The 27,745-nt window shown below is 35.9% G+C and overlaps 1 protein-coding gene across 1 annotated transcript; it reads right to left on the bottom strand.

The window, feature by feature from the left end:
• Positions 1 to 177: 177 nt before the first annotated feature.
• Positions 178 to 27,270, bottom strand: LOC136815436 (uncharacterized). The gene is made up of 27 exons (XM_067071887.1): positions 27,156 to 27,270; positions 26,779 to 26,861; positions 26,394 to 26,471; positions 25,034 to 25,163; positions 24,190 to 24,338; positions 23,651 to 23,921; positions 22,944 to 23,186; positions 21,505 to 21,641; positions 20,825 to 20,926; positions 19,721 to 19,924; positions 19,136 to 19,304; positions 16,898 to 17,047; positions 16,382 to 16,569; positions 13,630 to 13,770; positions 13,278 to 13,340; positions 11,331 to 11,538; positions 10,201 to 10,389; positions 8,937 to 9,096; positions 8,148 to 8,344; positions 7,892 to 8,009; positions 6,320 to 6,425; positions 4,160 to 4,292; positions 3,296 to 3,497; positions 2,471 to 2,609; positions 2,036 to 2,160; positions 1,182 to 1,321; positions 178 to 387 (listed from the first exon to the last, which is right to left on the bottom strand). Exons 1-27 carry the CDS (start codon positions 27,199 to 27,201, stop codon positions 233 to 235), a joined length of 4,026 nt encoding a protein of 1,341 aa, XP_066927988.1. The 5' UTR covers positions 27,202 to 27,270; the 3' UTR covers positions 178 to 232.
• Positions 27,271 to 27,745: the final 475 nt, after the last annotated feature.

Below are 27,745 nucleotides of genomic sequence, written 5' to 3'. Positions count from 1 at the left end.
AAATATTGACACCCAATAGTGCCACCCGCGAAATTAAGTCCCCGCAAAATTCTTGAGTTTCGCGGATAGGCCCAACCGCAAAATTTAATCCCAACGAAAGTTTATCCCATTTAAGTACCTATCTTGAATTTGGCTTTCTTTCTGGAAGACAAAACTGAGAAAAATAAGAAAAGTAAATTTATCCTTTTTGAGAAATATATTCAAAAAAACAAAGAGTGACGAAAATGACAAATCAATAAAACATAGAGACTGCATTTTGTTCTGACGGTGTCATAAATACATCGACTTGCTGACTGGCACCACCTTTTCGGCCACGTCGTCCGGGTTTGACGGCCGCTAACCGAATACCAAGTTGCAACGAAAACATAATCTTGGGATGCTCTTCATCTAAAGATAAATAAACATCATTTACATACATTTCTTTATTGTTCATCCAAAAATGCTCACACTCCCTTGTGAGAGTATCCGGAGGTACCAAAATCGTCGAGGTTTGCCTCGCAAAAAATCCGTTGTTTGGGATTAAAATTTAATCGTCAAGGAGGAGTAACTAAACAGAAAATATTTTTCTCCTTCTATTAATTAAGAACTACCGTTTTTAACTGTATGGCTGGTGTAAAACTCTTAGGCCTTTTTATAAATTTCAAACGACAAGCTTGCCTCATCAAATCATATGTTTCAAAGACGAAAGACATTTTTTTAATGGTATGGTGTATAAAAAGCCTACACACCTATCAACTCTTAGCGACCCGGACGGATTTTTAGGGGACTGTTAATGAATTTACATAGAAAATTTGGTCTCGGCGCACGGTTACTCTCAGATACCTAATTGCCGCCCCCCCGCTAATTAATTTTATTGAAAATTTTCTACCCGGGACATTCTTATTCCAGCCCCCCGCTTATTAATTTTTGGGAAAATGTTTTTGAAAGTTCCCTTTATTGTCCTAATTCTGCTGTATTAATTAGCCTTCTTTATGCCAAGTAGGTATTCGGCCTTTGATAAATATTAGAGTGACAGAAAAAAGCACAGTTTTCCAGGGCATTTACCATCTAATCAGGTATTTCAGGTATTTGGCCTTTGACGGAAAAAATCTGTGTCGTTGTATATCATCAATCGCTGGTCCCTGACCGCATCGCTAAGGTTTGACAGGTGTATTGTTAACACTCTCAAATGAACAGCTTACCTGGAGGTAGACTTATTTTTTTCATTCGGTTTAATCGGATGGCGTTTTCTTTAGATGCAATTTGAACTGAACGGTTATTTTTAACGGGACTTCGTTTTCCAAGAGCAACTTCTTTCGGTAGGAAACGGAATAAACAAAACCTGAAAACGAAGAAATGATTTTCCGCATTTTTTGTTATATACTATTAAACTCAAATTAGAGTCTTTTGCATACAAACCTTGCATCATGGACTCATTACCCAGCTGGCACACAACGTTGTTCCGACGTTTATCTAACGTTCACAACGTCCATATAACGTTAGATGAACGTTGAAACAACGTTGTGTGCCAGCTGGGTATCGAGACTCTGGAAAAACATTGAATAGGCCATTTCACAGTCGCAAAGCGTAATGGGTAATCAGGACCACTGCACGGTAATGACGACTTACTATTGGTCCAAAGACTTGAAACATTTTGAAGATTATTGCGTCTAGCCAACAGAAAGCCGTTATGGAGGCGTAATCAGTCAATATTACCTATGATCCATTTCGACTCTGAAATGGCCTATGCTGAAAAGCTGTGGAGAGCGCTAAATACATTAAGTACTTAATAAATGGAAGGAGGGTGAACCATAATGCCATTACTGCGGACAAGACTTGAACATGAGCCTTGATTACACGTTAAAGAAGATTTGGTTTAGATTTGACACGGTTTAATGATGCATTTAGCTGTAGACATTTTGATGAAATTCCTAAATCCCCCTTTCTAAGGGTGCTTCGATTTTAAATTATTAGGTGCATTCAAAAGGCGAAAAAAACAACAGTCATAAAAACAGATACATAGACATAAATACAGACAGACAGTGAGTCGACTTACTTTTTCCAGAAATTAATAAGGATCGAGAAAGTTGTGAGTGCGGCTTCATGGAACAGACCACGTTCGATGATTCCATTGGAAACTAAGTTGATAATGTTATCTCCAAGTTCATTACTGATGTTGATCTAGAGGAAATGGAGAAAGATAAATTATAATTCGTAGCCATGGCGTCGTAAATAAGCATGGCCAATTATGTCGGGAAAGAACATGTTTTTCTGTATTTTTGAAATCATTAATTTGAATTGTACGCAAGGCGTATTACTTTGAGCGTAAGTAGGTTCATTAAAGTAGTATGCCGGATATATTGTCGGGGTGATTCTCCGTGTAACAAAAATCAAATCTTTTAGTATTTTAAATATTGCTGTGCGTTATGACAAGCTAATGTGCGTAATTTCACAGGCCAATGACACAGGGGTGTATGTTGGCATAACTTACCTGCACTTTGGGAGAGATTTGTGATTCGATGAAACATTCAACAATAGTTTGTGCTTTCTTGACAACTATCAGTTCATCATCTTTAGTATAATTGCCCAACTTGGCGCACAAGACGACCGCGTCCGCAAAGTCCTTGTATCTGCATAAAAGATAGAAATTTTAGGAAAATTGGAATATCCAATACCGAATAAACAGGCAAAGGAATTCAATGTATACAAATACAGATTAAGTTTGGAAGTATTACCTTATCGGCCCTTTTTACGCCGGCCCATATTGGCGTTATTTTTAGGGTCTTGGCGTAATAAGGGCCGGCGTTAAAAGGGCCGGTGTAAAAAGGGCCAAAATTTTGCAAAATTTAATCAAAAGTGGCGTTGATTTTTGACCATTTTTCTCTCTTTAAAGGATTTTAGGTATGATTCGAAGATAAAAAATTATCCATTGTTTTACTCCATATCTAAAAAATCAGTGATTTTCAATGGAATTTTCAACAGTTTACTACTGGAAGTGATATTTTAATGTAAATTGAAGCATAAATAGCCAATGTTCTAACAAATTTTGGCGTTATTTAGGGCCCTAATTGGCGTAAGCCCCAAAATCAGGGTGTGACGTAATAATGGCCGGCGTAAAAATGGACCAGCGTTAAATTGGGGCCAGCGTAAAAAGGGCCGATAAGGTAATTAAAAACGGCTCATACACGTTTTTTTATAAATTTAACAGGTGTCAAAGAAACTCAGAATGGTTACAGAGGAGTTGAAGTTTGAATTTAGGTCGCTGACATCTTCTAGAAATTGGTAGTCCTTAGGGAACATCTAAAACAATATCTACCTTTCAACTTCGGACCAAAATTGTAGATCAGCCACAAGTCGTTCAGTGTAAATCAGTTTATTGTTAATCACAATACGTGGTGGGTGTTGGACTGTATTTCCTCCTGGTGGCCCTGCCCCTGCATTGGGGACTCCCTGTGGCGCAACATTTTGTCCTTGAGGACCTCCTCCTCCGACTACTACCGCGGCTTCCGCATTTTGTGCTTAAAAAGAATCACATTTTAAATGTCTTTTCTTTTCTAACTTTTTGACCTTTTCTGTACTACTGTAATAATAAACTAACTGAATTCAAACAAGAATGGAGTAACCATATCTATAAGCAGGTACGTTTTCTACGGTAATTCATTTATTTAGAGTCTGTTAGCCAATCGAGAATTTCAAATAAAGTGTGTTTGAGAAAGAAGTAGTAGTAGTTTGAGAGCTCAATACAAACCTTTTAACAGACTTTCTCACAGGGAAATTCACATTAGGCTATAAATGGACAGAGCGCTGTGTGAACGCGACTGCAGAGGTTAGAAGTTTGTACCAGGTCTCAAAGCGTGCTGCACATTTGGCTAAACGTGAGTTATCGGCAAAACAAAAAATGCGCAAATAGTTTAATAGACTATATGTGAGATTATTCTTGTAACTACGCTACAAATTCTTGTGTTTTTCTTCGAAAAGTGCTGACTCGCCACGTGATCATAACAGTACATCATTATATATCAACGGAAAGCTTAGACTCTCTACTTTCTTTTTCTTCTTTGTTGAACGATTACCAAGCAAGCTAATAAAAGATATGGCGCGAGAAAGACGTGTCTATCAAATTGCGTACATGTACGGCATTCGGGTTCAAAAGGTTAAGAAAGGTCAAGGTCATACTTACAAGCTTTGAACTGCTCCACATTGATTTCATGTTGTAAGATTAGAAAACCACGGAACATTTTCAACGTGTCTGGGTTCATGATTCCGCGACGGAAACTGATAACGTTGCGTGTAAACATCCTCCATAAACCACGCTAAAGAAGAAGAAGAAGAAATTGTCATTCGTTACAAGTTTGTCTTTCATCTTCTTTTTTTTGAATTTTTTGAAAAGTTTAATATGCATAAATTGAACTACTAAAATAATCTTTCTAATTATGTCTAACCTAAGACGTGGAAATTTTTCTTCGGAGCAGACTTTACACTGGTCGGAAGAAGAGATTTCCAATCCTGGAAATATCTTAAAAATATGATGAGATTTCCAATCCTGGAAATATCTTGAAAATAGGATATTTCCATATACTTTTGTAAATATGGAAATATGACTTTTCTATATTGTGTTGTGGAAATATCATATTTCATGATATTTCCAATTCTGAAATTCATAGAAACATCATATTTTCAAGATATTTCCAGGATTGGAAATCTCTTATTTCGCCCAGTGTTTAATACTAATACAATAATGACCGGTTAGTGAGGGCTGTACTGAAAATATTGCCCTCGGTCGACGCAACAACCTCGGGTCATTATTGTATTTGTTAACTGTTTAGTTCAGCTTTGATTGATTTTTAGTGTTTTATCCAGGAAAAATAGCGAAATAAAGTGAAAAATACAAGCGAAAAGAGATAAAAAATTGTTATAATTTCTGACGTCAGAAATAAAAAATGAGAGAAATGATGTCAACGCATTGTTTATTTTCCTTTGAAAAAGTGACGTCACAGTGAATTTTCCTAACGACGGGCAACTCTGGGCAGTGTAGGCCCGTCGTCATGCGAAAAGAACCAATACACGGGTTTCGAATTAAATCTGGCGCGAGAGAAAAAATCAAGTAAATAAAAGGAGCGATAAGGGGAAATGCCTTATAAAAGGTTGATAGATTTCCTTTCTTCTCTTTTGAAAGCCAGGTGTTCATTCAAAAGATGTTTTTCTATTTTAAATTCAATAAAAGAAATATGATTAAACGATTGACTTTTTATTTTAATGTTTTTTGTTTTCATAAATGACCCATAAAGTCTGTCAAAATGGAAAAATGAGCTAAAATTGCTTGATACACGGCCAATTTTCGTTCTGTTTACTTGATATTTTTCGTGCAAATTTACATGGGATCAAAGCTAAAGATAACCAAAAATTTAATTCGAAACCCGTGTATTGTATTGTGCAAAAAGCCGTGTAGCCCGCTTCGAAAAAGTAACCGGTTAACAATTCATCATACAACAAAGGTAACTTATTATTCTAAAGTATTTTGCTCAGAACTTTAAAACTTTCAATCATTATCGCGAGTAGAAGACATTAGAATTGTACATGTTCGACTGTTCGAGTTATGGAGACTCTCCCGTCATATCATTGAAATCACTGAAATCAGAACTTCAATAAACTAAATCTAACATGTATGCTGAATAAGTTCTTCAAAATAATCGAACCTTAGCTTAAAATGAATCTAATCCCAGGAAGGTAAAAAAAAATGAAATACCGTTTTTTGTTTCACAGTTTCACTGAACGGCACTAAAATCAGAGCTTCAATAAACTAAATCTAACATGTATGCTGAAAGAGTTGTTCTAAATAACCAAATCTTAGCTTAAAATGAATCTAATCCCAGGAAGGTAAAAAAATAAAATACCGTTTTTTATTTCACAATTTCACTGAACGACACTAAAATCAGAACTTCAATAAACTAAATCTAACATGTATGCTGGAATAGTTCTTCAAAATAATCGAACCTTAGCTTAAAATGAATCTAATCCCAGGAAGATAAAAAAATGAAATACCGTTTTTTGTTTCACAGTTTCACTGAACGACACTGAAATCAGAACTTCAATAAACTAAATCTAACATGTATGCTGGATAAGTTCTTCAAAATAATCGAATCTTAGCTTAAAATGAATCTAATCCCAGGAAGGTAAAAAAATGAAATACCGTTTTTTGTTTCACAGTTTCACTGAACGACACTGAAATCAGAGCTCCAATAAACTAAATCTAACATGTATGCTGGATAAGTTCTTCAAAATAACCGAATCTTAGCTTAAAATGAATCTAATCCCAGGAAGATAAAAAAAAATGAAATACCGATTTTTGTTTCACAGTCTTGAGGTCTTTGTGACCGAAAACAGGGAGGATTTGAACTCCAATCATTCCACCATCATCTTGGAAGGTCTGTAAATATTTGGTGAACCTATGGAGGGAAATAAAATGAATACGTAGTAATACCATGATTACAAAATTATAGCAGTGCAGTTAAAACATGTGGTTACTCGAAAAAGTTCACGTGATTTATTCCCATATTACTTTGCTTTACAACTTACAGCTGATAACTTTATTAGTATCAATAAATTCGAACCAATCAGAAATAAATGTCATGTAACAAGCACATAAAAATTGAGAGTAAAAGCGTGATTTGTCTTCAAAACTTTACTTTTGCAACCTCTGTATTGTGAAAATCCAATGATAGAGAGCTTAAATATGAATGAAGCTTTGTAGCTATATATAGCCAACCGTAGTGTGAGAGTAGAGAACTCGGCTACGGTCCGCAAGTGTTCGATCATACTAAAGATTTCCAAAATGGTACTTGGTGCCTCTCTGCATGACCCCCGGCGTGCAAATCGAATTGAGGGGGCCAAAAAAATATGTCGCCCACCATGGTTGGGCAACGAAGAAAATTTTCGACTTTTTACCCTTATTTCAACCCTCTAAAAGGTATATATAAGATTTTTTAAAGTAAAAAAAAAATACTTTGCAAAATATTGGGGGGCATGGCCCCCTGGCCCTCCCCCCGGTGACGGGGGCCATGCTCTGCTTAATGCTCAGCAATTGAGAAAAGGATCAAGGGTAGTGAAGCAATCAAGGGAGTAAGAGTGGCGTCCTCCCACGCCTTCGGGCGGATAGCTATTTAATTTAAAGAGGAGCCTTCGGGTCGCCCTCGACTGCGGTCGCAGATATACTCACTATCGTCACTAATGTGAATCGATACAATTACAGTGTAGTATACTTTGAGCTTCTTCAATAAATTTCTATCAAAATGTATTTTTACTTGCAACATAATACTGATGATGTTTAAAAAAACGAAAAGGTTTTACTGAAATGGCTTTATTGGCCCAACGCGCAGCGCAATGGGCCTTTAAAACACAACTTGTCGAAAAAAATTCCCTTTGTCGGGGTCTATGCACGCAATTATCAACCGACGATTCCAGGCTAAAATCAAACTACCTGACTTTCTATTGTGCGCATGCGTAAGAAAAAACCACATATAATTAATACCTCCAATTTATATGGTCAAATCTTTCTTTCTTAATTAGTAGAAAAAAGTTTAAAGTAATTTAATGTTTATTGCTCGCCCGACTCGAGTCTATACATTGAAAAAATTCGCTCCTGTATGGCGATTCTGCAGTGGAAAAATATGCTGACAGTGCCAACACTGCTGGGCCTTTACGCCCATATACGTAGATATTTACGCTAATCACTACACTGCGCTTGCTAAGAATTCGCCGGCCTAGAATCTAGAAATTGCCAGAGTTAATTTTTCATTCGCCATCCTACCAAAAACAAAGCAAAACTCCTGTACCGGGTTTCAGGTCTCTCGTTATTATGAGATTAACTTCATTCCTTGATAAAAATGATTGTCAAAAAAAAATAAAAACATACCAATTTTCTTCCAAGCTTTTAGCAACACATGCTTGAGCAGAAACTAACATAGCTGGAGAAACTTTATCCATTAAACAGATATCACGAATGATATCTGCTTCACATTGTAAGCCTTTGCCTGTAAAAAAAGGATGAAATTTAGAGGATTTCAAGTTGATTCACTACACAGAAACACAGATTTTCCAGGGATTTTCGGCAAAAACCATGATTTTGAATTATTCGAATCTAAATTGAAAGGTATTTCACCAGTCCTTACCGTAATCAGTTGAGGCACCAAAATATCGTTTGACGATGCCAGTTGCACGACCTTGCCTGGCTTTCCCACTTTTGCTCATCGTGCGCATGCTTTCCACCGCTGACCAGAATAATAATGGTGTCTCCGATTTCTCTTTCACCAAGTACCGTTTGAAAAAATCAAACTGTGCTGGTTCACTCAGAATGTCGTAGAAACTCCTGTAGACGATTAAATGAGTAGGATGATAAAAAAATGAATATGCAGCCTTAACCGTACTCACTTACACTCTTTACTTCTCTTTTTTTATAAGCATACGGGAAAATCGGGTTGAGGCTCAATATGCTTAGCAAAATTTTCATTTTCAGCCTTAATTTATGCTCATTTATATGCTTAGACTTCTATTTGTTGATTTTCTTTGGGTTCATGGAAATTTCGAATTTTTAAGTCGGAACACTGTATTTACATTTTAATTACAGTTTTTGTCGCAGGCGAGAATCTTTGGTCCAAGAAAGCTAAAACAGCTTTAAAAGTAACCCTAAAATGGTCAGTGTTTTAGAAAAGCTGCACAAATTATGAACATTATGCTTATTTATTACCGAATTTGATCCTATGTATATGCTTATAAACGTTATGCTTACAAAGAAAAAGTGTATTTACTCAAACTCTTCAATTTCTGCTCGAAGATATTAGAATTTCAACACTGTGTCCTTTTCGGGTTGCACAAAAATTTAAAAATCGCCGAGTGAAGGTCTCAAAGTTTAAGTTTTTTGGTCAATAAAGATACTTCAAAGTGATTGTAATTCTCCTAACCTTGGTTTGGCTGGCTGTTGTATATTTTTCAAATTTCGTTCGTTATTAATTAATTTGTTGTTTCCATCGAAACCATCATCCTCGTTACCAGACTCATTGTACAAACTGTTGAACGCGGCCGCGTGTCCTCCACTGTAATCATGCATTAACGCAATGTTCCCTGTAAATAAAAAACAAAAATTGATTAATTAATCAAAAGTAAAGTAAATCTTTTATCAGGTTCGTAAGTGAAGTTTTCTGAAAAAATCGCATACGGGATTCTATTCAATAAAAACTTGGCGAAAGGCGAATCTCTTTATCTTAAATTTCAAACACCACGAGCCTACTTTTTAGAGGGGAAATCAATGCTAATTTCTTCTACAATCATAGTCAAAATTTATTTTAGCTTATTTCCTCGTTTTTCGAAATTTGGAGTTCGGGCGAGAGAGAGTCGATTTTGGGCCATCTCTTAAATTGAATCGGATATTTTAATTTGGCACAGGCTAGATTCTGAGCCTTATTGGACCATTTTTGAACTTTTGGATTCTCAGATCCTAAGGTCCTAAGTGTTAAGTCTAGCGTTAAAACTCAGAGTTAAAACTCTACCCTTCCAACTTAACTTCCAAATCGTTTGTGGTTTTGAAAATTCGTGGGAATTTCCCTGTTTTCTCAAATATTACGATCATGATTGTAGAGCTTTTATTTCTCCCCTGATCTCATACATCTCAATGCAATTTGCTGATTCTTCATAAAGCTAAGGTTTATTCCCCCCCTGCCTTTACCTTAAAGTAACTTTAGAACGCCATGATTTGACCCATCTCTCAAAAACTATGCATTTCATAAGAAATGGATACAAAAACGCGTGACATACCACAAAATCACCAAACATAGATGTTTTCATGTTTTGTTGGGTTATGTAAATTACGCCATTTTGGATCATTTGATTGAGGGATTGAGGGATCCCAGCTGGCACACAACATTGTTTCAACGTTTATTTAACGTTCACAACGTCCATATAACGTTAGATAAACGTTAGATAAACGTTGAAACAACGTTGTGTGCCAGCTGGGATCTCCTCTACAGATTCGACCTTTTGCTTCCATAATGGTGGAAATCATGAAAAACCACTTTTCCTGATTTTCATGACGTAACGATGCACCTAAATAAAAACCGGGTGTTTGTCACTAATTTTGAATTTTTTTAAACAATAAAACTAGTGGCAACGCCCTGGTTATTTTGGGTGCTTCCGTAAAAACATTACGTCATGAATATAAAAAGAACTTACCAGGGTTGTGGCCAAAGAGAGCTTGTAATTTCTTTTGATTTGCACGCTGTGCTTTCAAACTAATGAGATGAAGATTGCGAAGGTTGAGACTTCCAGCTTCGTCGTCAGATGACGAATTATCAGAATGTCCTTTGTCTTGGTCAGTGGACCATTGTTCACTCTCGTTTGCATCTTTTAGTACGTCTTCGTCTGGAAAATGAAGAAAATAGTGAAAATAATATCGCAGTTGAGTCTCCCTAGTTCAAGTTTATTTTATTCGAATCTGTCTATAAAAGTAATCAATTCTCAGCGAAAGGAGTCTAAATCGTAGCCCTTATGTAATGTATGTCATGATTTAAATCCATACGCGATTTTTAAAAAATATTAAAAGATTTCTTTCATTGCGACAAAATGTAAAAAGTAAAAGCATAATTCTTGATATTCGTGACGTAATCTTTTATACGGAAACACACGAAAAACACCGGGCGTTTGTCACCAGTTTCATTGTTTAAACTGATGGCAAACGCCCGGTGTTTTCGGGTGTTTCCGTATAAAATATTACGTCTTGAATATCAAGAATTTGAGCAAAATAGATTTATTGGATTCACGGAAAATGAGGTAAAGCAAAAATTTAAAGGTAAATATTCTACGTAGGATTTGAAGTTACTACATAAGTCTTACATAAGCTGCACAGTCAATGTGGAGTTTACTCACGCTACATTGAAAACAACATTTAACACCAGATATTAAGCAGATATATTCAATAGGTAAAAAATGGTTATTGAGATTTATTAACCCGAGGTGATGTAATATTCAACGAGGCGAAGCCGAAAGAAAAGAAAAAATTCTACCGTTGTATAATAGCTGTGGTATATCAGGAATTATTCAATGGCTGTTTTTGCCTACAGGTATATAATAATAAAAAATGTATCGCCCAGAATAATTAAGCGCTTGAATTCAACCCCTCGCCCGAAATGCGGGAAAAAAACTTACGATATATTGCTAACAGCACCTTCTCTTGCCTGAGAAGGCTTGGAAATCCTTTAGAAGATTTGCCTCTAGCCTTTGGTTATTTACTTTTATTAGCTAGTGATTCGATATCTCCTTTCTTTCTATTAAACAAACAATAAGAAATAGTAATTTCAACTCACGTCCTAGACCGATAGAGATAGCAAGCTCCATAGCTCTCCACATACGGGAGCCATGAAATTTCTTCACGAAAACTTTTTCTTTTTCTTTTTCTTGCAATTTTTTCAGATATTCTTCAATAGCTTCATCATCTTCTTCTTCAGAATTTTCCGGTGTGAAATCGAAGAAAAACTGATCGTCATATTTCCTGTTAGGATGTCTCTGTTTCGTCTGTTGGAGGAAGAAATTAGAAAAAAAAACATTAATGACACAGATACAAGATATATATCCCTGTTTTACAGCCCCGGTAAAACAATCGAAATCTCATCGAACTTCTATTGTTCATGAGTCAAAAGGTTGGGGTGGTTTTGGTGTGCAATTTTTTCTCTAACATATTAAATGGGATGAAATAAAAGTCAATTTTCCAGGGGACTGAAATTGTAGGGTAAGGGTCGATGACACGGGATATATACAGGGTGTCCCTAATTAAAGTATCGAGTTTGAACATGCGATTGAGTAGAAAAGTTTGTGTGTGTTATCGCTAAAATATAAGAACGTTCTCCATCACACAGGCTTATTACAAAAGGTAGTTACAACGTATAAATTAATCGTAATGACAAAGAAAAAAGAGGGAGAGCTTAAAATACAATTTTGTGAACACGCACATAAAACTTTCTACTCATAGTTGTGTTTCGACTCGATACTTTAATTAGGGACACCCTGTATATATATCTTATGTTTTTAAACCTTAGCTAGGTTATTTAAGGTATTTCAGGTATAAATACTAAAATAGCTATTTCCTTGCGAAACCCTTTGAAGTATGTCCAGTTTTTAACAGCCAATAAAATCCATTTTGTTCTGTTTTTAATTAGATTTCTCGAAAGCAAATATTCGAATCTCGTAATTGATTAGGTTACGCCAAATCTTCCTTCGTTTCGAGCGTAACACGTAAGTCAAACGACAAGAGTTGTCTACATTTCATAGCTAGTGATGGAAAGACAAAAGTACTTGCAAATTGATTCTTGCCAAATCACATTTGCCAGAAAGTAACAGAATAGATTTTTCATTTAGATTGGAATTAGAGCAAGCAAGCAAGCAAGTAAATTTAATGGAAGAATAAAGAACAGAAAAACACTGAATTGTGAATATTGTAATTTCAGCGTACGGTAATTTGCTCCTATTTCAACAGATGGTTTCTAAGTTAATAGACCTTATCAGAGTATTAGATTTTTCTAAAAATGCAATGCATTGTGGGATTGTTCGAGTGTATTACAATAGTAATCTCATGGTTGATTGAAATTCGATTGACGTTTTTGCTTACGTTAATTTGTAATTTCCCGCGAACTTGTAATTTCCCTCCTAGCTTTTGTAATTTCCCTCTTAGATTTTGTAATTTCCCGCAAAAGTGAAATTTTCATCGTTTGGAAATTCATTACCTTTTTCGACTTTCTTACTAACTTCAAAGGCTTAAGTAAATGGAATACTATCCAATTAAAACTCGATTCGCGTTTCTATGACTTTTTTGAGACCTCTTTTTTAAATTTCAGATTGATTTCCAGTGTTAAATTGACGTCTTTCAGAATTGTTAGAATTTCAATCCAAACCATGAGATTAACCAGGAATCCCATGCTTATTTTCGTGAAATTCTGGATAAATTACCCTCGGTCAAATTTCGAAATGTTTTAAATTTCCCTCGTTGCACTCGGGAAATTTCAAAAAGTTTCAAAATTGACCTCGGGAAATTTATCCCGAATTTCCCTTATAACCATGAGATTACTAGTACAAATCCCTCGAGGAATTCCTAAGAGATTTCTATTGTAATACACTCGAAACAATCCCACAATGCATCGCTTTTTTAGAAAAATCAAAAATTCCGATAAAGGTCTATTTCTTGGAAACTTGGCTTTATAAAATTTTCATAAGAACCCGGTTTGAGCAAACTTAGTATACTTACAGTATACTAAACTTACAGTATACTTCAGGAACATTTCTTCGTCATTCCGTAAGAAATTCTCCCACGCTGGCATCAACGACTGAAAAGATAAAAACATATTTTTGTTATCAATTAATAAGCATCAAGATAGAGTAACAAGTAAGGCTTGCAAGATGGCACTTCAGTATGACAATTATGATGAAATAATTTTTTGCTTTTAAAGAAAATGGCGTTTTCAAGGCCATTCTCCACTGATTTATGTCTGATTCGCGAATAATCTTTAAAATATCTAAATCGCAAAAATACATCTAGAAGATATCGCCAATTTTTAGCCTCGTGAAATTAAATCTAAAATTCATCCGATTGCAGTAAGGAACAATGTAAATTACCTCAGTAATAACAACAGAAGCTTCCATAAGTTTGGTTATACCATGATCGTCAAGAAGAGCGTTCGTTAATTCTTGTCTCATTTTAGCGTCCAAGCAAACCTCATATTCTGCTGACGGTTTCAAGTATAAATTAATGATGATCTAGAAAAACACGTGAGAAACACAAGTTTAAAAACATTTGTTAACAAAACCCGGGCGGTACTAGGGTTGCGACCTGACGGTATGTGTCGCCCGACTTTTGACCATCGGTCCCTTAGCGGGACTAAACAGGAGAAAAAAAAGGAAAATTTGGCGAATTTTACGACCCTTATTGGGACTAATTTGACCAAATTTTGTTCTTTCAAGGAGCAAAAAGTTGAAATTTTCCTATTTTTCCGACCCTTATTTAATTTTCTGGTTTCTTTAACCCTTACAGGTACTTTCAGGTTAAAAAAGGCACCCTTAAGGGCGGCACATACCCGTATCCTTCACTTGCCTAAGTACTCCACCCCAGAATATAACATATTACATAACCAGTCACTTCATTTTTTTTGTTCAATAAATTTGCTGCTTTTACATTTTAAGTTTTCCATCAACAACATAATACAGTTGACGCTCTCCAATTCTTTTTTCAAGGGAATTGGATTTTCATCGAATAAGGGAGCGTATTGAAATCGAATAGTAGAGCATCGTTTATGAGAGTTTCTCCATGACTGTGGCTTTTGATATTATCGAGTAATGGAACGTACCGAAGAGTAGGACGTCGAATTAGAGAGCGTCAACTGTACAAAGTTTTAAAATCGTTAAAACTCACTACTTGGCTTGGACACTCAAGGCAAGCAACCGACAGGACGTACCGTCTTTAAGGCTTTTAAATGCATCGAAAGGGTTGATAGAAAAGTAAAAGTTTTGTGTGAGAGAGTGTGAAAAGTGAGAATAAGGATATTGCAGGGCAAAAATAAAATATCAATCTAGTTTTAAAAGGATTTTGGCCAGATCAAATTCAGCGGGATGATTCTACTACGGTAGAGATGAGAATAAAACTAACAAGTAATACTTTAATGGACCTACCTATTTATAAAACGAATAATTAGAATTTAATGGAAGTAATGTATAATTTTAAATTTCGATTTATATATCTATTGGAACGGAGAAAGCAATTAAGAAACGCATCGATGTTTAACAGTGAAAGAAAAATAATATCGACACTTTAATCAATCATTCAGAGAAAATTAAAACTGAAGTAAAAAATTCAAATGGCTTCGGATTCAAAGGATGATTTTTTTGGAAATCAAACGATGCTAAGTTTTGGGCATCATCATAAAGAACATTTTTCTATAAAGAAACAATTAAATAAGTTGAAAAATTATGACGGAAATGTGAAAAAACGACGATTTCCGGCACATTTCCGGTTCTACAGACCGGAAAAAATTTTTTTTCGGCAAACGGTTTTCGACACCTTTTCGGCAGTACTAATGTGCATCTATGAATGTGCATCTATGTGCAAAAAATCACAAAAAACTAATGATAAAATCTCGAGAAAATGTCAAAAAACCGCTTTTTTCGGGACATTTCCGGTTCTAGCGGCCGGAAAAATTTATTTTTCGAAAATTGGGCTCTGTCACATTTTGAGGATTGCCATTTTACATCATTGTGCAAAAAATCATGAAAATCTGTCGAGTATAAGTTGAAAAAATTAAGGAAAACCGTTTTACGCCGGTTTTCGGCTGTTCCGGCGATTTTTAAGGAGTTCCGGATTCAAAGGATGATTTTTTTGGAAATCAAACGATGCTAAGTTTTGGGCATCATCATAAAGAACATTTTTCTGTAAAAGAAAACAATTAAATAAGTTGAAAAAAATGTGACGGAAATGTGAAAAAAAAAACGACGATTTCCGGCACATTTCCGGTTCTACAGACCGGAAAATTTTTTTTTCGGCAAACGGTTTTCGACACCTTTTCGGCAGTACTAATGTGCATCTATGTGCAAAAAATCGCAAAAAACTAATGATAAAATCTCGAGAAAATCTCAAAAAACCGCTTTTTTCGGGACATTTCCGGTTCTACCGGCCGGAAAAATTTTTTTTTCGAAAATCGGGCTCCGTCACATTCGAGGGTTTATAGTAATGCATCTTTGTGCAAAAAATCAGAAAAATTGAATGAGCCAATCTCGAGAAAAGTTGGTAACTAACGAACGAACGAACGAACGAACTAACTAACTAACTAACGAACACGGGTTAATTTATAGGACCTCCACCCCACCGGGGTAGGTCCAAAAACTGAAGCCAAATTTCTGGTGAGACAGAAAATCCTTCTGATACTGAGGGCTTCTACTCATTCCATAGCGAAAAAGGTTTTCAGGCGAGACCCATTTGATTAGTTGCTTTACAGGTCCGGCCGAACCGGAAATTCCAAAAATCGAAATAAAAATAAAATTAATTTTGGTAGTACATTTTTATTTTCATTGCTTTAAAGACTCCCAAATTTTATAATTCTAATTATTGTTTGGTAGGTTTTCCAAGGTTTTGAGAATGTTATGTTCAAGTTTTCATTTCATCCATGAATTCGAGTCTTTCTGTGTCTTTTTGTTCGTATTTTTGTCAAGATGTAGTAGTTTGCCTTTTGAGGAGATTTTATAGGTGAAATTCTACTTTTGTTTTGTTTTTTTTCACCGACGAACCGACCCTCCTTTTTGGGTAGCTTGCCCCATAAAACAACAAATTAAATTGGCCTCGCCATAGTAAGTATATCTATAGAGGAGGCTGAACACTAACCTGACATTGTCTTTTCCTTTCAAGCGGTTCATAGAATCGTGTATCAGTCAACATATGTGTTGAAGCAGACCAAAACCTCAACCCGTTCGCCGCTTCCACTAGCCCGTTCTTTTTGAAATATTGTAAGAGCGGATTACCGGCTATTTGGTCAGTAGTTAGAGCGGCTGTTAAGATTTGTTGACGCTTTTCTAGAAATGAATTAATAAATATAATCGTCTGATTTCTTCTAGAGTTATTGGCATAAGAAAATGTGGCTTTACCGATCCCAGAAATCATTGAAGTATGCAAAGGTGATGGAAAAGTCCCACTAACAAGTGGGCGGAGATGGAAAAGACCGTTAGATAACCAAAATGACGTGTTGAAAACTTTTTCTCGTGCAATTGTTACGCATGTAAGAAGAAGCAAACCTTGCGATAAAAAATCGAAATTAAAAAGATTTTTCCCGTGAAGATTGAATTAGAGAAAGCATAATTTTGAAAATCCCGATTGTTATTGAGAGAGAAAATAATGGCATACCTGGAAAAATATTGAGAACATTTTTATTCAAGAACTTTTTGGTGTATGGTGGTTGAATTTGGACATAAGAATCTCGAACATGGATTTTTGGTGCAACGAATGATCGCGAGGTTTGCGTGATGGTGTTGATCAGTGGTGGAAGTTTGACACCTAAAATTGACAACAATGGGAAGGTTATTAATAATAAAGAAGAAAAGTTAGAATTAAAAGTTATTGGAAAGGTAATCTTAAATATATGATTTAAATTTGTTTTTAAATAAGAGTGATATCGTTTGCTTACTCATCAATTTTAATTCACAAACTTTTTCACATTGAATTGACACGGGTGTGGAGCAAGATTGGTCAGAAAGAGGAAAAGAACAACATTTTTTGTTTATATCAGCAAAATATAACAATAGGTAGACACTGTCCTGATATGAAATATGTCTGATATGAAACGGGAAAACTTAGGTAAATATAAAACTTCTAAACAGTGCAGCGGAGTTTCAATAATTCGAACCAGCACGGGGAACTCAAATTTGTTCCAGTTATGAAAATGGAGAATCGTGGTATTGAGACCGGTGTAAAGAATACACGGATTTCCTATTAGCAGATTCATGTAAAAAGTCACGAAAAACAAGTAATACTTTAATGGACCTACCTATTTATAAAACGAATAATTAGAATTTAATGGAAGTAATGTATAATTTTAAATTTCGATTTATATATCTATTGGAACGGAGAAAGCAATTAAGAAACGCATCGATGTTTAACGGTGAAAGAATAATAATATCGACACTTTAATCAATCATTCATCTCGAGAAAATCTCAGAAAACCGCTTTTTTCGGGACATTTCCAGTTCTAGCGGCCGGAAAAATTTCTTTTTCGAAAATTGGACTCTGTCACATTTTGGACATTGCCATTTTACATCATTGTGCAAAAAATCATGAAAATCTGTCGAGTATAAGTTGAAAAAATGAAGGAAAACCGTTTTACGCCGGTTTTCGGCTGTTCCGGCGATTTTTAAGGAGTTCCGGATTCAAAGGATGATTTTTTGGAAATCAAACGATGCTAAGTTTTGGGCATCATCATAAAGAACATTTTTCTGTAAAGAAACAATTAAATAAGTTGAAAAAATGTGACGGAAATGTGAAAAAACGACGATTTCCAGCACATTTCCGGTTCTACAGACCGGAAAATTTTTTTTTTCTGCAAACGGTTTTCGACACCTTTTCGGCAGTACTAATGTGCATCTATGTGCAAAAAATCGCAAAAAACTAATGATAAAATCTCGAGAAAATCTCAAAAAACCGCTTTTTTCGGGACATTTCCGGTTCTAGCGGCCGGAAAAATTTTTTTTTCGAAAATCGGGCTCCGTCACATTCGAGGGTTTATAGTAATGCACCTTTGTGCAAAAAATCAGAAAAATTGAATGAGCCAATCTCGAGAAAAGTTGGTAACTAACGAACGAACGAACGAACGAACGAACGAACGAACGAACGAACGAACTAACGAACACGGGTTAATTTATAGGACCTCCACCCCACCGGGGTAGGTCCAAAAAGTCTAGTAAAGTTATTGATTATTTTTTAAAAATCTCCAGAGTATGAGGTTATCTTTGCATGTCTTAGCCAATCAGAGCTTTACTCGACGTTTTTTCGTGACTATTTTATATGAATATGCTAATAAGAAATTTGTGTATTGTTAACTGAAGGGGCCAGAAAGCTTGCTCGAGTTTAAGGAGGCATAAGACTTTTAGAAGTTCAAGTTATGGGGACTCCACCTATCTCCACTATAATACTATAACTGTAATTTAAACTTTTCTGAAACTCCGAACTTCGTTTATTTCAAATATGATTATGTATCCAGAATTTTCACATCTTTCTAGGTCCAAAACATTCCTTAAACTTAAGCTAAAAATTTATGGCTATAAATGGGTAGCTAAACAGACTCACGTATTGGAGGGATGGTACTTTTAATAATATCCAAAATTGTAGAGATTATATTAAAAAAACAAAAAAAAAACAGATACGTTAAAGGTTTTGTTTTTTAAAGAGTGATATCATTTGCTTATCATCTGACGTCAGAAATTATAACCATTTTTTATCTCTTCTCGCTTTATTTCGCTATTTTTCCTGGATAATGCGCTAAAAATCAATCGAGGCTGAAGGAAACGGTTAACAAATATAATAATGACCGGTTTTTTCGGGCTGTACAGCCCTCACTAACCGGTCATTATTGGATTAATAACAACTTACCAGTTGGCGATTCACCAGTGTTTGGTGAAACATTTGAGCGCCGCCGTCTGCCAGCCAAGGATACTGCCTTCCGCCCAACATCACGCCACTTTTTACTGCTATCACTTTGTCCACTTTGTGGACTCATTCGATCATTGTTTAAACTGTTCCTTCCAGCCTTAGTTTTTGCCTGAAAAAATATTATTTAGATAAACGTTAATTTGATCCTTTGGCAAAGTTAGTTTTCTTGATACAGTGACGTCTCTTTAACTCTATTACTCAAATGTCTATAAACCTTACTCGAGAACTCGAAATTTCCAGAACTCGAACAAATTTGTGTTCCCCGTGCGTATTCGGGTTATGAAGACTCAAGTTCAAATTTTCGTGTGGACTTTTAGTTCGCAAAACAAGGATTTAAAATTTCCGCGTGGGTTTAATTTTGTAAATCGGTCTCTCTTTCACCCAAGCTCTTTCATTTTCCTAGAAGTTTTGGATTTACAAAACTCGCCATGAAAAATTAAAAGCCTGTAAAACTTCCCATAAAATAAGTCATAAATTATGTCAATTAATGCATAAATTTTGTTAAAAATCGCACGCATAAATTACCAGATCATCTTCAGTATCAGCCTCATAGTCATCTTTCATAGCGTACATCGCTTCATATAAAGTCGCTTTACGATTCTTGTTACTTTTCTCATGTCCACAACTTGCCATTGGTTGAGCGAGAGCAGGAAAAATTTCACGGTCATTTTCCAGTTGATCTTCTGACGCCATTATGTGTTCGATTTCTGTTACTACAGCTTTGTTGTCCTGTATTGATGTGATAAAACAAAAATATAGAGCAGGATCAACAATGCTAAAGGTTTTGCTTTTACATAACTGTGAAATTCGTTTGCTTACTCATCAATTTTAATTTACAAGCTTTTTCACATTGGATTGACACAAATGTTGAGCAAGATTGGTCAGAAAGAGGAAAAGAAAAACATGCTTATATCGGCACAATATTACAATAGGCAGACACTGTGCTGATATGAAATATGTGTCTGATGTGAAACGGGAACACTTATGTAAAAATAAAACCTTTAAGTTCACTTGTAATTGTTTCATTGAGGTTATGTGTGTCACAGCAGACGATTTGAAATACAAACGAAGCAGAACGATTTTGGGACGTTCCATATCCTTTCCAAACGTCCCGGAAGAGCGCTCGAGAACGTTTTCCTCGATTGGAACGTTCACGTTTTCTATTCTTATTAAAAATATTGTCTGGAAAATGTAATTTTAGAGAGAAGACAATGAAATACCTTAAGGGAAGAAATTTTGGCGGAAAAAAATTTAAATATAAATTCTCTTCTCTTAAGGTAAAACAAACAACTGACGTAACGCACTACTTTGTCCTGCTTGTTCGTTTTAAAGAAATACAATGCGTTTGCAAACTCAGTATTTTTGTTTAGCCATTCAGACTTCACTTTTCAGAATGTTAATCTGGGTTTAGGTGAGTAAAGTAGTCAAAAAAAGGTGTTTTAAAAATTTCAAATAGTGTGAGAGTGCTTTTTGGAATAGAATGCAGTATAGTGGATTTTTAACAAGAACCAATTTGTTGTCCATTTTTCTAAGATATCGAATGTTTTAGAGTTCACAAAGCCCTTAAAATTTTCTTAACTTGTTTTGAATATTTTTAAGGTCTATAAATTATGAGGAGAATGACCATACCGTTTCAATTCCGTGAATATCGATTCGTAACCGATTGAATGACGATTTGTTTTTCTTAACTGGGATGATGCGCTTTTTCTTCTTAATCCTTTTTGCAAGTCTCTATTGAAAGAAAATTGTTAAAAACCTGACTATATTAATACAACCCAAATAAAGATTTATGCCTACCTATACATCTATCCGCAGACACGTATTTCGTCTTTCCCAGGACTCATTAGTGCGGCTCGGGTAAGCCAGCATGGACTGCTGTTGTCAATAGAGTGCTCAAAACACTAAGTGATGAGCTTCACATAATCGCCTGTGGTGAACGGAGAAACAGAGCTTGCTCCTCAACAGAGTCTATAGAGTGCTCAAAGAACCGAAGTTCTGAGCGTAAAATACCTACCTATACGGATCCGAATTTATGATAGAACTAGCATATTGGTGACACTATCAGTAGCCCACACTACACGTAGATGGAAAAAATGATACAGAATCAACTCTCTATAATTCAAACTTTAATATATCGGATCTTTCTGTAATTCGAACTAAAACATTGGTCCGCACAGCTATAGAGTGTGACCCCTTCAAGATCGAATTAGGGAGGGTCAACTATTTAACTATGGGCTACAAGAGCGTCTCTATAACAAAGTATTATTTGTAATAACATTGTCAAACTTTCGCAAAAATAATGTGAATACCTTTGTGCCTTCTGCCTCTAGCTCAAGCCCATTCAACACGTACTCCAAGGTTGCTTGAGCTCTGATCTTCTCACTCCTTGTTCGACGGTTACCTATAAGCCCATCATCATCACTGCTTGAAGAGTCATCTTTCGTTTCTAAAAACAAACAAGATATTGGGCTTTTCTAGAAAAATTTTTTACCCATACACTGTTGAGGATATTGATTTTTCGAAGTATCGAACCCCCTGGATATTCTACTTTTAAAAATATGCTCAACCCCCTAGATATCCTCTCTTATAAAGATGCTTACCTCTGGATATCGTATTTTTTACTTGAAAAGACACTTTACCCCCTTTACTTCCCTTGTAGATATTTAACCCCCTGGATATCCACTTTTGAACAAAAACCGTTAAACCCCTGGATATCCGATTCCTCGACAGGGGGGGGGCACGGACTATTTCTGGAAAAGCTCATTTTAGGAGCAATGGTTAGAGTAGTCTGCAGGCGTTTGAGTCACAAGTCACAAGTCAACGTATCCCGATTCGAATCTCACTAGGCAGTAATCGAAAGCCATGTACTTATCTAAAATACAGTAAAATCACCAATTAACGGACACTCTAAAAGGCGGGCACCTCTAATTAGCGAACAATTCTATTTTCCCCGGTCAAATTCTCATAAAAAAGTTTCCAAAAGGCGGACACTCAATTAGCGGACCCTCCAGTTTTTTGCACAAAATGGCTGAAACTCTACTTTTTCCTCTCTAATTAGCGGACATCAACGGTCAAACTGGTCCCAGACTTAAAACTAGACAAAATTGATATATCCAAACTATGTATTTCTTAAATACTTTCATTAAACAAATTGCTTAGACTTTTGAATCGCTCCCTTTATTCAGTCGGTGAATTTGCTTACGTCATGAAAATGATAAATTACAGGGACCTCATCAAAGCTACTATGATTCATAAAAACTAAATTGTTGCATTTAAAAAATCATTCTCTTGTTCTTCTATGTCCTAGTGTCTCTAGAAAAGTATTTGAGACCAAAACTTTACATACTTTAACTCTTTAATAGTACCTTATACCAAAATTAGAGCACAGAATTGAAAAGTTTCGCCGCCGATGGTGTCCGCTAATGGAGGTTCCACTGTATCTATAGACTGTTCAAAAATAACAGATTCCTGACCTGTATAAATATCACGAGACTTAAAAATGCCTGTAAACAGGAGACATAAGACTGAGACAGTGTCTATCTTGCAAATAGCCAGAAAAAAAGTGGATACTACCAATGGGGGTAAGAGAGCGATTTGATTTCACTCACAATCTCATTGCGGTATTTAACTAAAGACATTTCGTTTTAACAAATTGCCTGCTTTAATAGAAACCACTAGATGAAAGATCGACAAGTATTTTTTTTCTTTTTCAAGCGCCATACCCATTCATCATTAGAAAAATATATACCTTCAGTTTCTTCAGTGTCAGGGCTTCCATGTTCGTTGTGCGGTTCTTGACTTCCCGATCTACTGTCCGGTAGCTTCTCACCATCTTCCCCAAGTCCTTGTCGCATCAACTCAATCTTATTTTTCTGTTTTTCTCTCAGCTGTGTGACAACATCTAGCATAGCAGCTGGTTTCTTATCTTTTGTCTGTTCTTTGTGTTCGAGAGCGCTATTGAGATTTGAACGACAAGCTTTCTTACCGCTACCTGTTGTCAATGAAAAAGAAAATTGGCTTCAAAGCTAGCGAACAAGAATTCGCTTTCTTTTTGACATCACAAAGTCTATAGTTGCAATCTGATTAGTCGTCAACGAGATTTACAATACAACATGTTAAGGTGATTTACCAGATCTTTCTAGCTTCCATATAATTATATTCAGCTAGTCTCGGATGTTGACATGAAACATCAACAGTTGACATGAAACATCTATTAACATCCATAAAACATTCGATAAAAGTTTTGTGTCAAGTAGAAAAGACTAAAGAAGGCAATGACCAAGTGGTCAGCAACTCAAACCAGGGGTTCGTGCGGTTCTAACCCCCGTTCCTTTCAATAATCCGTTCAGTTCGTAGATAGTCGAGCCGGCTGGTCGTGAAAATAAGTCGAAAGACTGTCTACAATTCCTAGATTACTGGGCTATCTACGTAAAGATATCGACTCAATCTACTTACCCCATCTCATGATAGCTAATCGTTTTCTTTTCAATCGGTGTATGAAATATTTGGGTAGCCAATAATCTTGAAGACTCTTTAATATCATTTCTTGAACGGGAACCAACAACGTTGGATAATTAACTTCACTATACTGTTTACTGATGTACGCTTCATGTAAATAACTATTAATCTTTTCACGCAAGGAGTGGTTTAACCCCTGCGGCGCTCCCTCTACAAGGTATTTGTCGGAAATCTCTTTTAGTACGAAGCGGTGGCAATTATCCGGAACCTATATAAAAGAAGAAAGTAAATATGAATTTGAAATGGTGTCATTTTCACGATTCAATAAAATTTTCAACTTTGACCTTGCTTTCATAATTCTCCATCTCTTACTATCGATGGATTAAAATTTAGCATTAAACGGAATTGAAAATAGATGAAAACTGAGGATTTTTAGTCTTGTTTTTAACCAACGAGAATTGATAACATTTGAAATTTAACCAATCTGAGTAGAGTTAATGCAAAATAAATTTTAGTCAAATTTCGTTGGCCCTTACCTGTCGATGATAACGTTCAGCATCCATCCATAATTGCACGAGACGCTCACCAATGGATCCTTCAAAGAACCGCTTCATACGTTGAATATCCAACACTTTTCTTGTGTATTGCTTTTGGTATTTTTTCAATTCTTCTTTTGTATAACCATCTACAGAAACAAGGAGATAATGTTCATCTAATGTTTCCAGATCACCCAAATAGACATATACGCATGCGTAAGCTATCGTTCTTTAAACCGCTAGTTGTTAAACAGCGCAAAGTACAAAAAGTAATGAATATGTAGTGTTGGTGTCACTTCTAAGGTGGGGGGTTAAGATGGCTAAATATATCGTTCTTTGTCGTTCTTTTTCTCGTTTTTAATAGTTATTTGTCGTTCTTTTTAGATGGTCTAGAAAGACTATAGTTCCTCTAAGAATCGAGCTTTTCCAAAATTAGCAGGTCAGAGGGGGGGGCATAAAATGCACCCCCTGAGCTTAGGGGGCGGGCTAAATAATTTTTGCTTGACTGGGGTGTTGTTGCTGAGTGTTGTGTAATAGAACTGGTGGGGGCTACGTTTCAAGAATTTAGCTGGGGGCTATTTTCCTTAGCCCCCCCCCTGAAAAATGCTGGGGGCTGGACCCCTCTGCACACTATGGGGAGGTTGCAAGACAATAGCCGGTTTGAATAATAGGTGTTTGTGGGGTCAACTAGTTATTTCCATCTTAAAAGCCTCGATTTGACTGCTCGATGTGAATAAAATATTCGAGATATATCGATTAATCGGGGAAAAATTTATAATCACCCTCCCCCACAAAATATGAATCACTTTGTTTTCGAAAAGGTTAACTAACAATGATTTCTTACCAATTTCTAGAGGGATATCAAGTTTAGATAATTGTTCAACAAATCTGTATTCATTACAAATGCCGGTCATTAAGAAGATCGATCCACGGTTAACACGAATCCATGTGATAATCTTGTCGTAGATCAGATACTAAAAAAATATATATAATATAGTAGAAGATCCTATCGAAACATGAAAACGGAGGTTAGCCCGAGGGCGAGTAAACAGTTCCGTGTTTACGTCTTGTTCTAAACTCTACAACCAGTATTTCCCATCTATTGTCCATAGCATCGTATAAAATTATCGACCAAATTTGTTGATCAGATCGGTCTTTGAACTTTAAATCCATAACTCTTAGTAGGAAGATTTGTATTTGTGTTGTCACTGGCGATTTTGACACTTTGATGTTCTGAAAATTCGGGAAACTTTCAGAAATCAATCTTAGAACACTCGTTGACAGTGGTATATCCAACTTTGGTAAATATGGGCATTATAACCACTGATCTCTAACTATTTGACTGGATCGGGTTTCCCATAAAAAGGAAGCGTGTTCTAGAGCTGACTAGCCCGTAATCTTGTTTTTAGTTCTGGTCTTTATACAGCGAGATTCGAATGTTTAGAAATTCGAACGTTGAAAATCCAAGTTAAACTATAAAATAACATGGCGGACTAGTCGACTCCAAAATTGGACACACTTCCACGGGAAATCTGTGGACATTTAGCTTATCCCAGCCTATCTAGCGTGTTAAGAAATATGATATCTGTGGACGGATAAAAATTTTACGAAATTTCATAGTGAAGAATACCACATGAAAAGAATTCTTGTTTACAATACAAACAGAAAAAATGCAACACTGAAACGTTTGTTATAACAATACTATGACGTTCCAATTAATTTGTATTTGAAACTGCTTGCGATGACATATTTTAACCATCATAAACATAGTGTCGGGAATTTTTTTTGGCAAAAATGCCAAAAGGGGGGGGGGGGAGTCAAAAACCTTTTTGAAAATCAAGAGGGGCAAAAATTAGAACGAATCAGAAAATCTCTAGGCGGGGATAAGGTTTTCAGGCTTCAAAGCAGTAGCATATTTTATGAATTTTTTGGTATAACAGTGTTAAAACATGCCTGTTTCAGAGAAATGACTTAACTTTTTATCCAAAAATGTCAATTTTTAGGCAAAACGCATGAAATTGGGGACTCTTAAGGTTCGAAATTTTTTTCGAAAAGGGGGGCAAGAGGTTTTTCAAAAATCTAGGGGGGGGTTTAAAAGGAGGGGACAACAAGAACGTTTCAAAATATATATAGTGGGTTGGGGTAACCAACCCACTAGGACACTATGATAATGATTTTGGAACTCTTGCAAAAGACAGACTTACATGTGCATTTCTTTTGACAGGAGGGTCAATTTCGAACATTCCTGTGTCTTTACGATAGAAAAAGCGTTTGGCGAAAATCTAAAATGAATGAAACATAGAAATTTTTATAGAAAGTGGCCGGAGGGGTGGGGGTATATTGACCGACGGGTGTGTGCGGCGGTTCACGGTATGTTTTCAAGATAGCAGAAATGCACTTTTAGGGTAGACTTTTTGATAACTTTACTGTTTGTAAGGGTGGAAATTTCAGCAAACCTAGGAAAAATTGCAAGTTTTTTCCAGGAAAAAAGTGTAAATTGGCATCCAATTAAAGTTATAAGAGCACGAGGAATTCTTTTGTTTAAAACTGAAACGAAAAAGAAGGTCTATGAAAAGTTGCGAAACTTACGGGAAGCGATAAAAAGGTGTTGAAATAATCGTCAAAGATACCACATTTCAATAACTCCTGAAAATTACGATCGCTTTTGAATGCTATGGAAGAAAATATAAAAAAAAATTATAATTTGTAATTTTAAAAATTTCACGCGGATTTTAATTTACCAATCAGTAATCTCCTTTTAAAAAACCTAATCTCGCCGAAAAGGCAAAGAAAAAATCCTGAGTCAGGACTGAAAGGAGAGTCAATTCCGATCTTTACTTTATACACAGGCTGGGTGGGCTAACTAAGGCGAGGCGCTGTATTGAAACTGTTTTTTAACGAACTGCTTGAAATAGGTCCCATGACACCTCCATGATGAACAAATCGTAAATGCAATATTCAAATACCTTTCCCGATGGGATCATCCCCTCGCTTCAAGTTTTTGCTGGCCATCCTCCAAAAAAATCTACATTACCAACAAGACTTTCTTCGAAGGACCTCCTCTCTTCGTCATTTACTTATATCAACGGAGAATTTTACGCACTTTATTTTTCCGCAGCCACCGAAAAAAAAATCTGACGTCAAATCATTATTTTTCTCTTTTTTTTTAGTGGTTTTTGTACGAATATGTTTTGCACTGATCTTTTGTTTAATTCACATCTTCGCATTCATCAGTTAGATTTGCGCAGTAATTTAATCACCGTGTCGCCAACCAAGCGGGCCTGAGTTTGATTCCCAAAGGTGTCACGTGTCATCTAACCCCGGATTATGTATGATCAGAGCAAGCTCAGCTCTTTATCTAATTTCAGACGGTTAATGAGTACCGTTAGCACTTCTGCAATCAGTGGGTTAATCACATGTCTTCATAAACCAGGTTGTGCTGTGTAGACTTAACCACAAGTAAATTGCTGAGTAAACTCGTTATAAAAAGGATCTGCTAAAATCAACCTCTTACAGTTAATGGTAACAACTCATTAAAAAAAAGAAAACAAAATTG

This window comes from Clytia hemisphaerica, unplaced genomic scaffold, assembly GCF_902728285.1.
Source record: "Clytia hemisphaerica strain Z4C2 unplaced genomic scaffold, Clytia hemisphaerica genome assembly, whole genome shotgun sequence".
Classification (NCBI taxonomy): domain Eukaryota; kingdom Metazoa; phylum Cnidaria; class Hydrozoa; order Leptothecata; family Clytiidae; genus Clytia; species Clytia hemisphaerica.
Note: the sequence above shows the minus strand (reverse complement) of the source record. Positions and strands in the feature narration are given on the sequence as shown.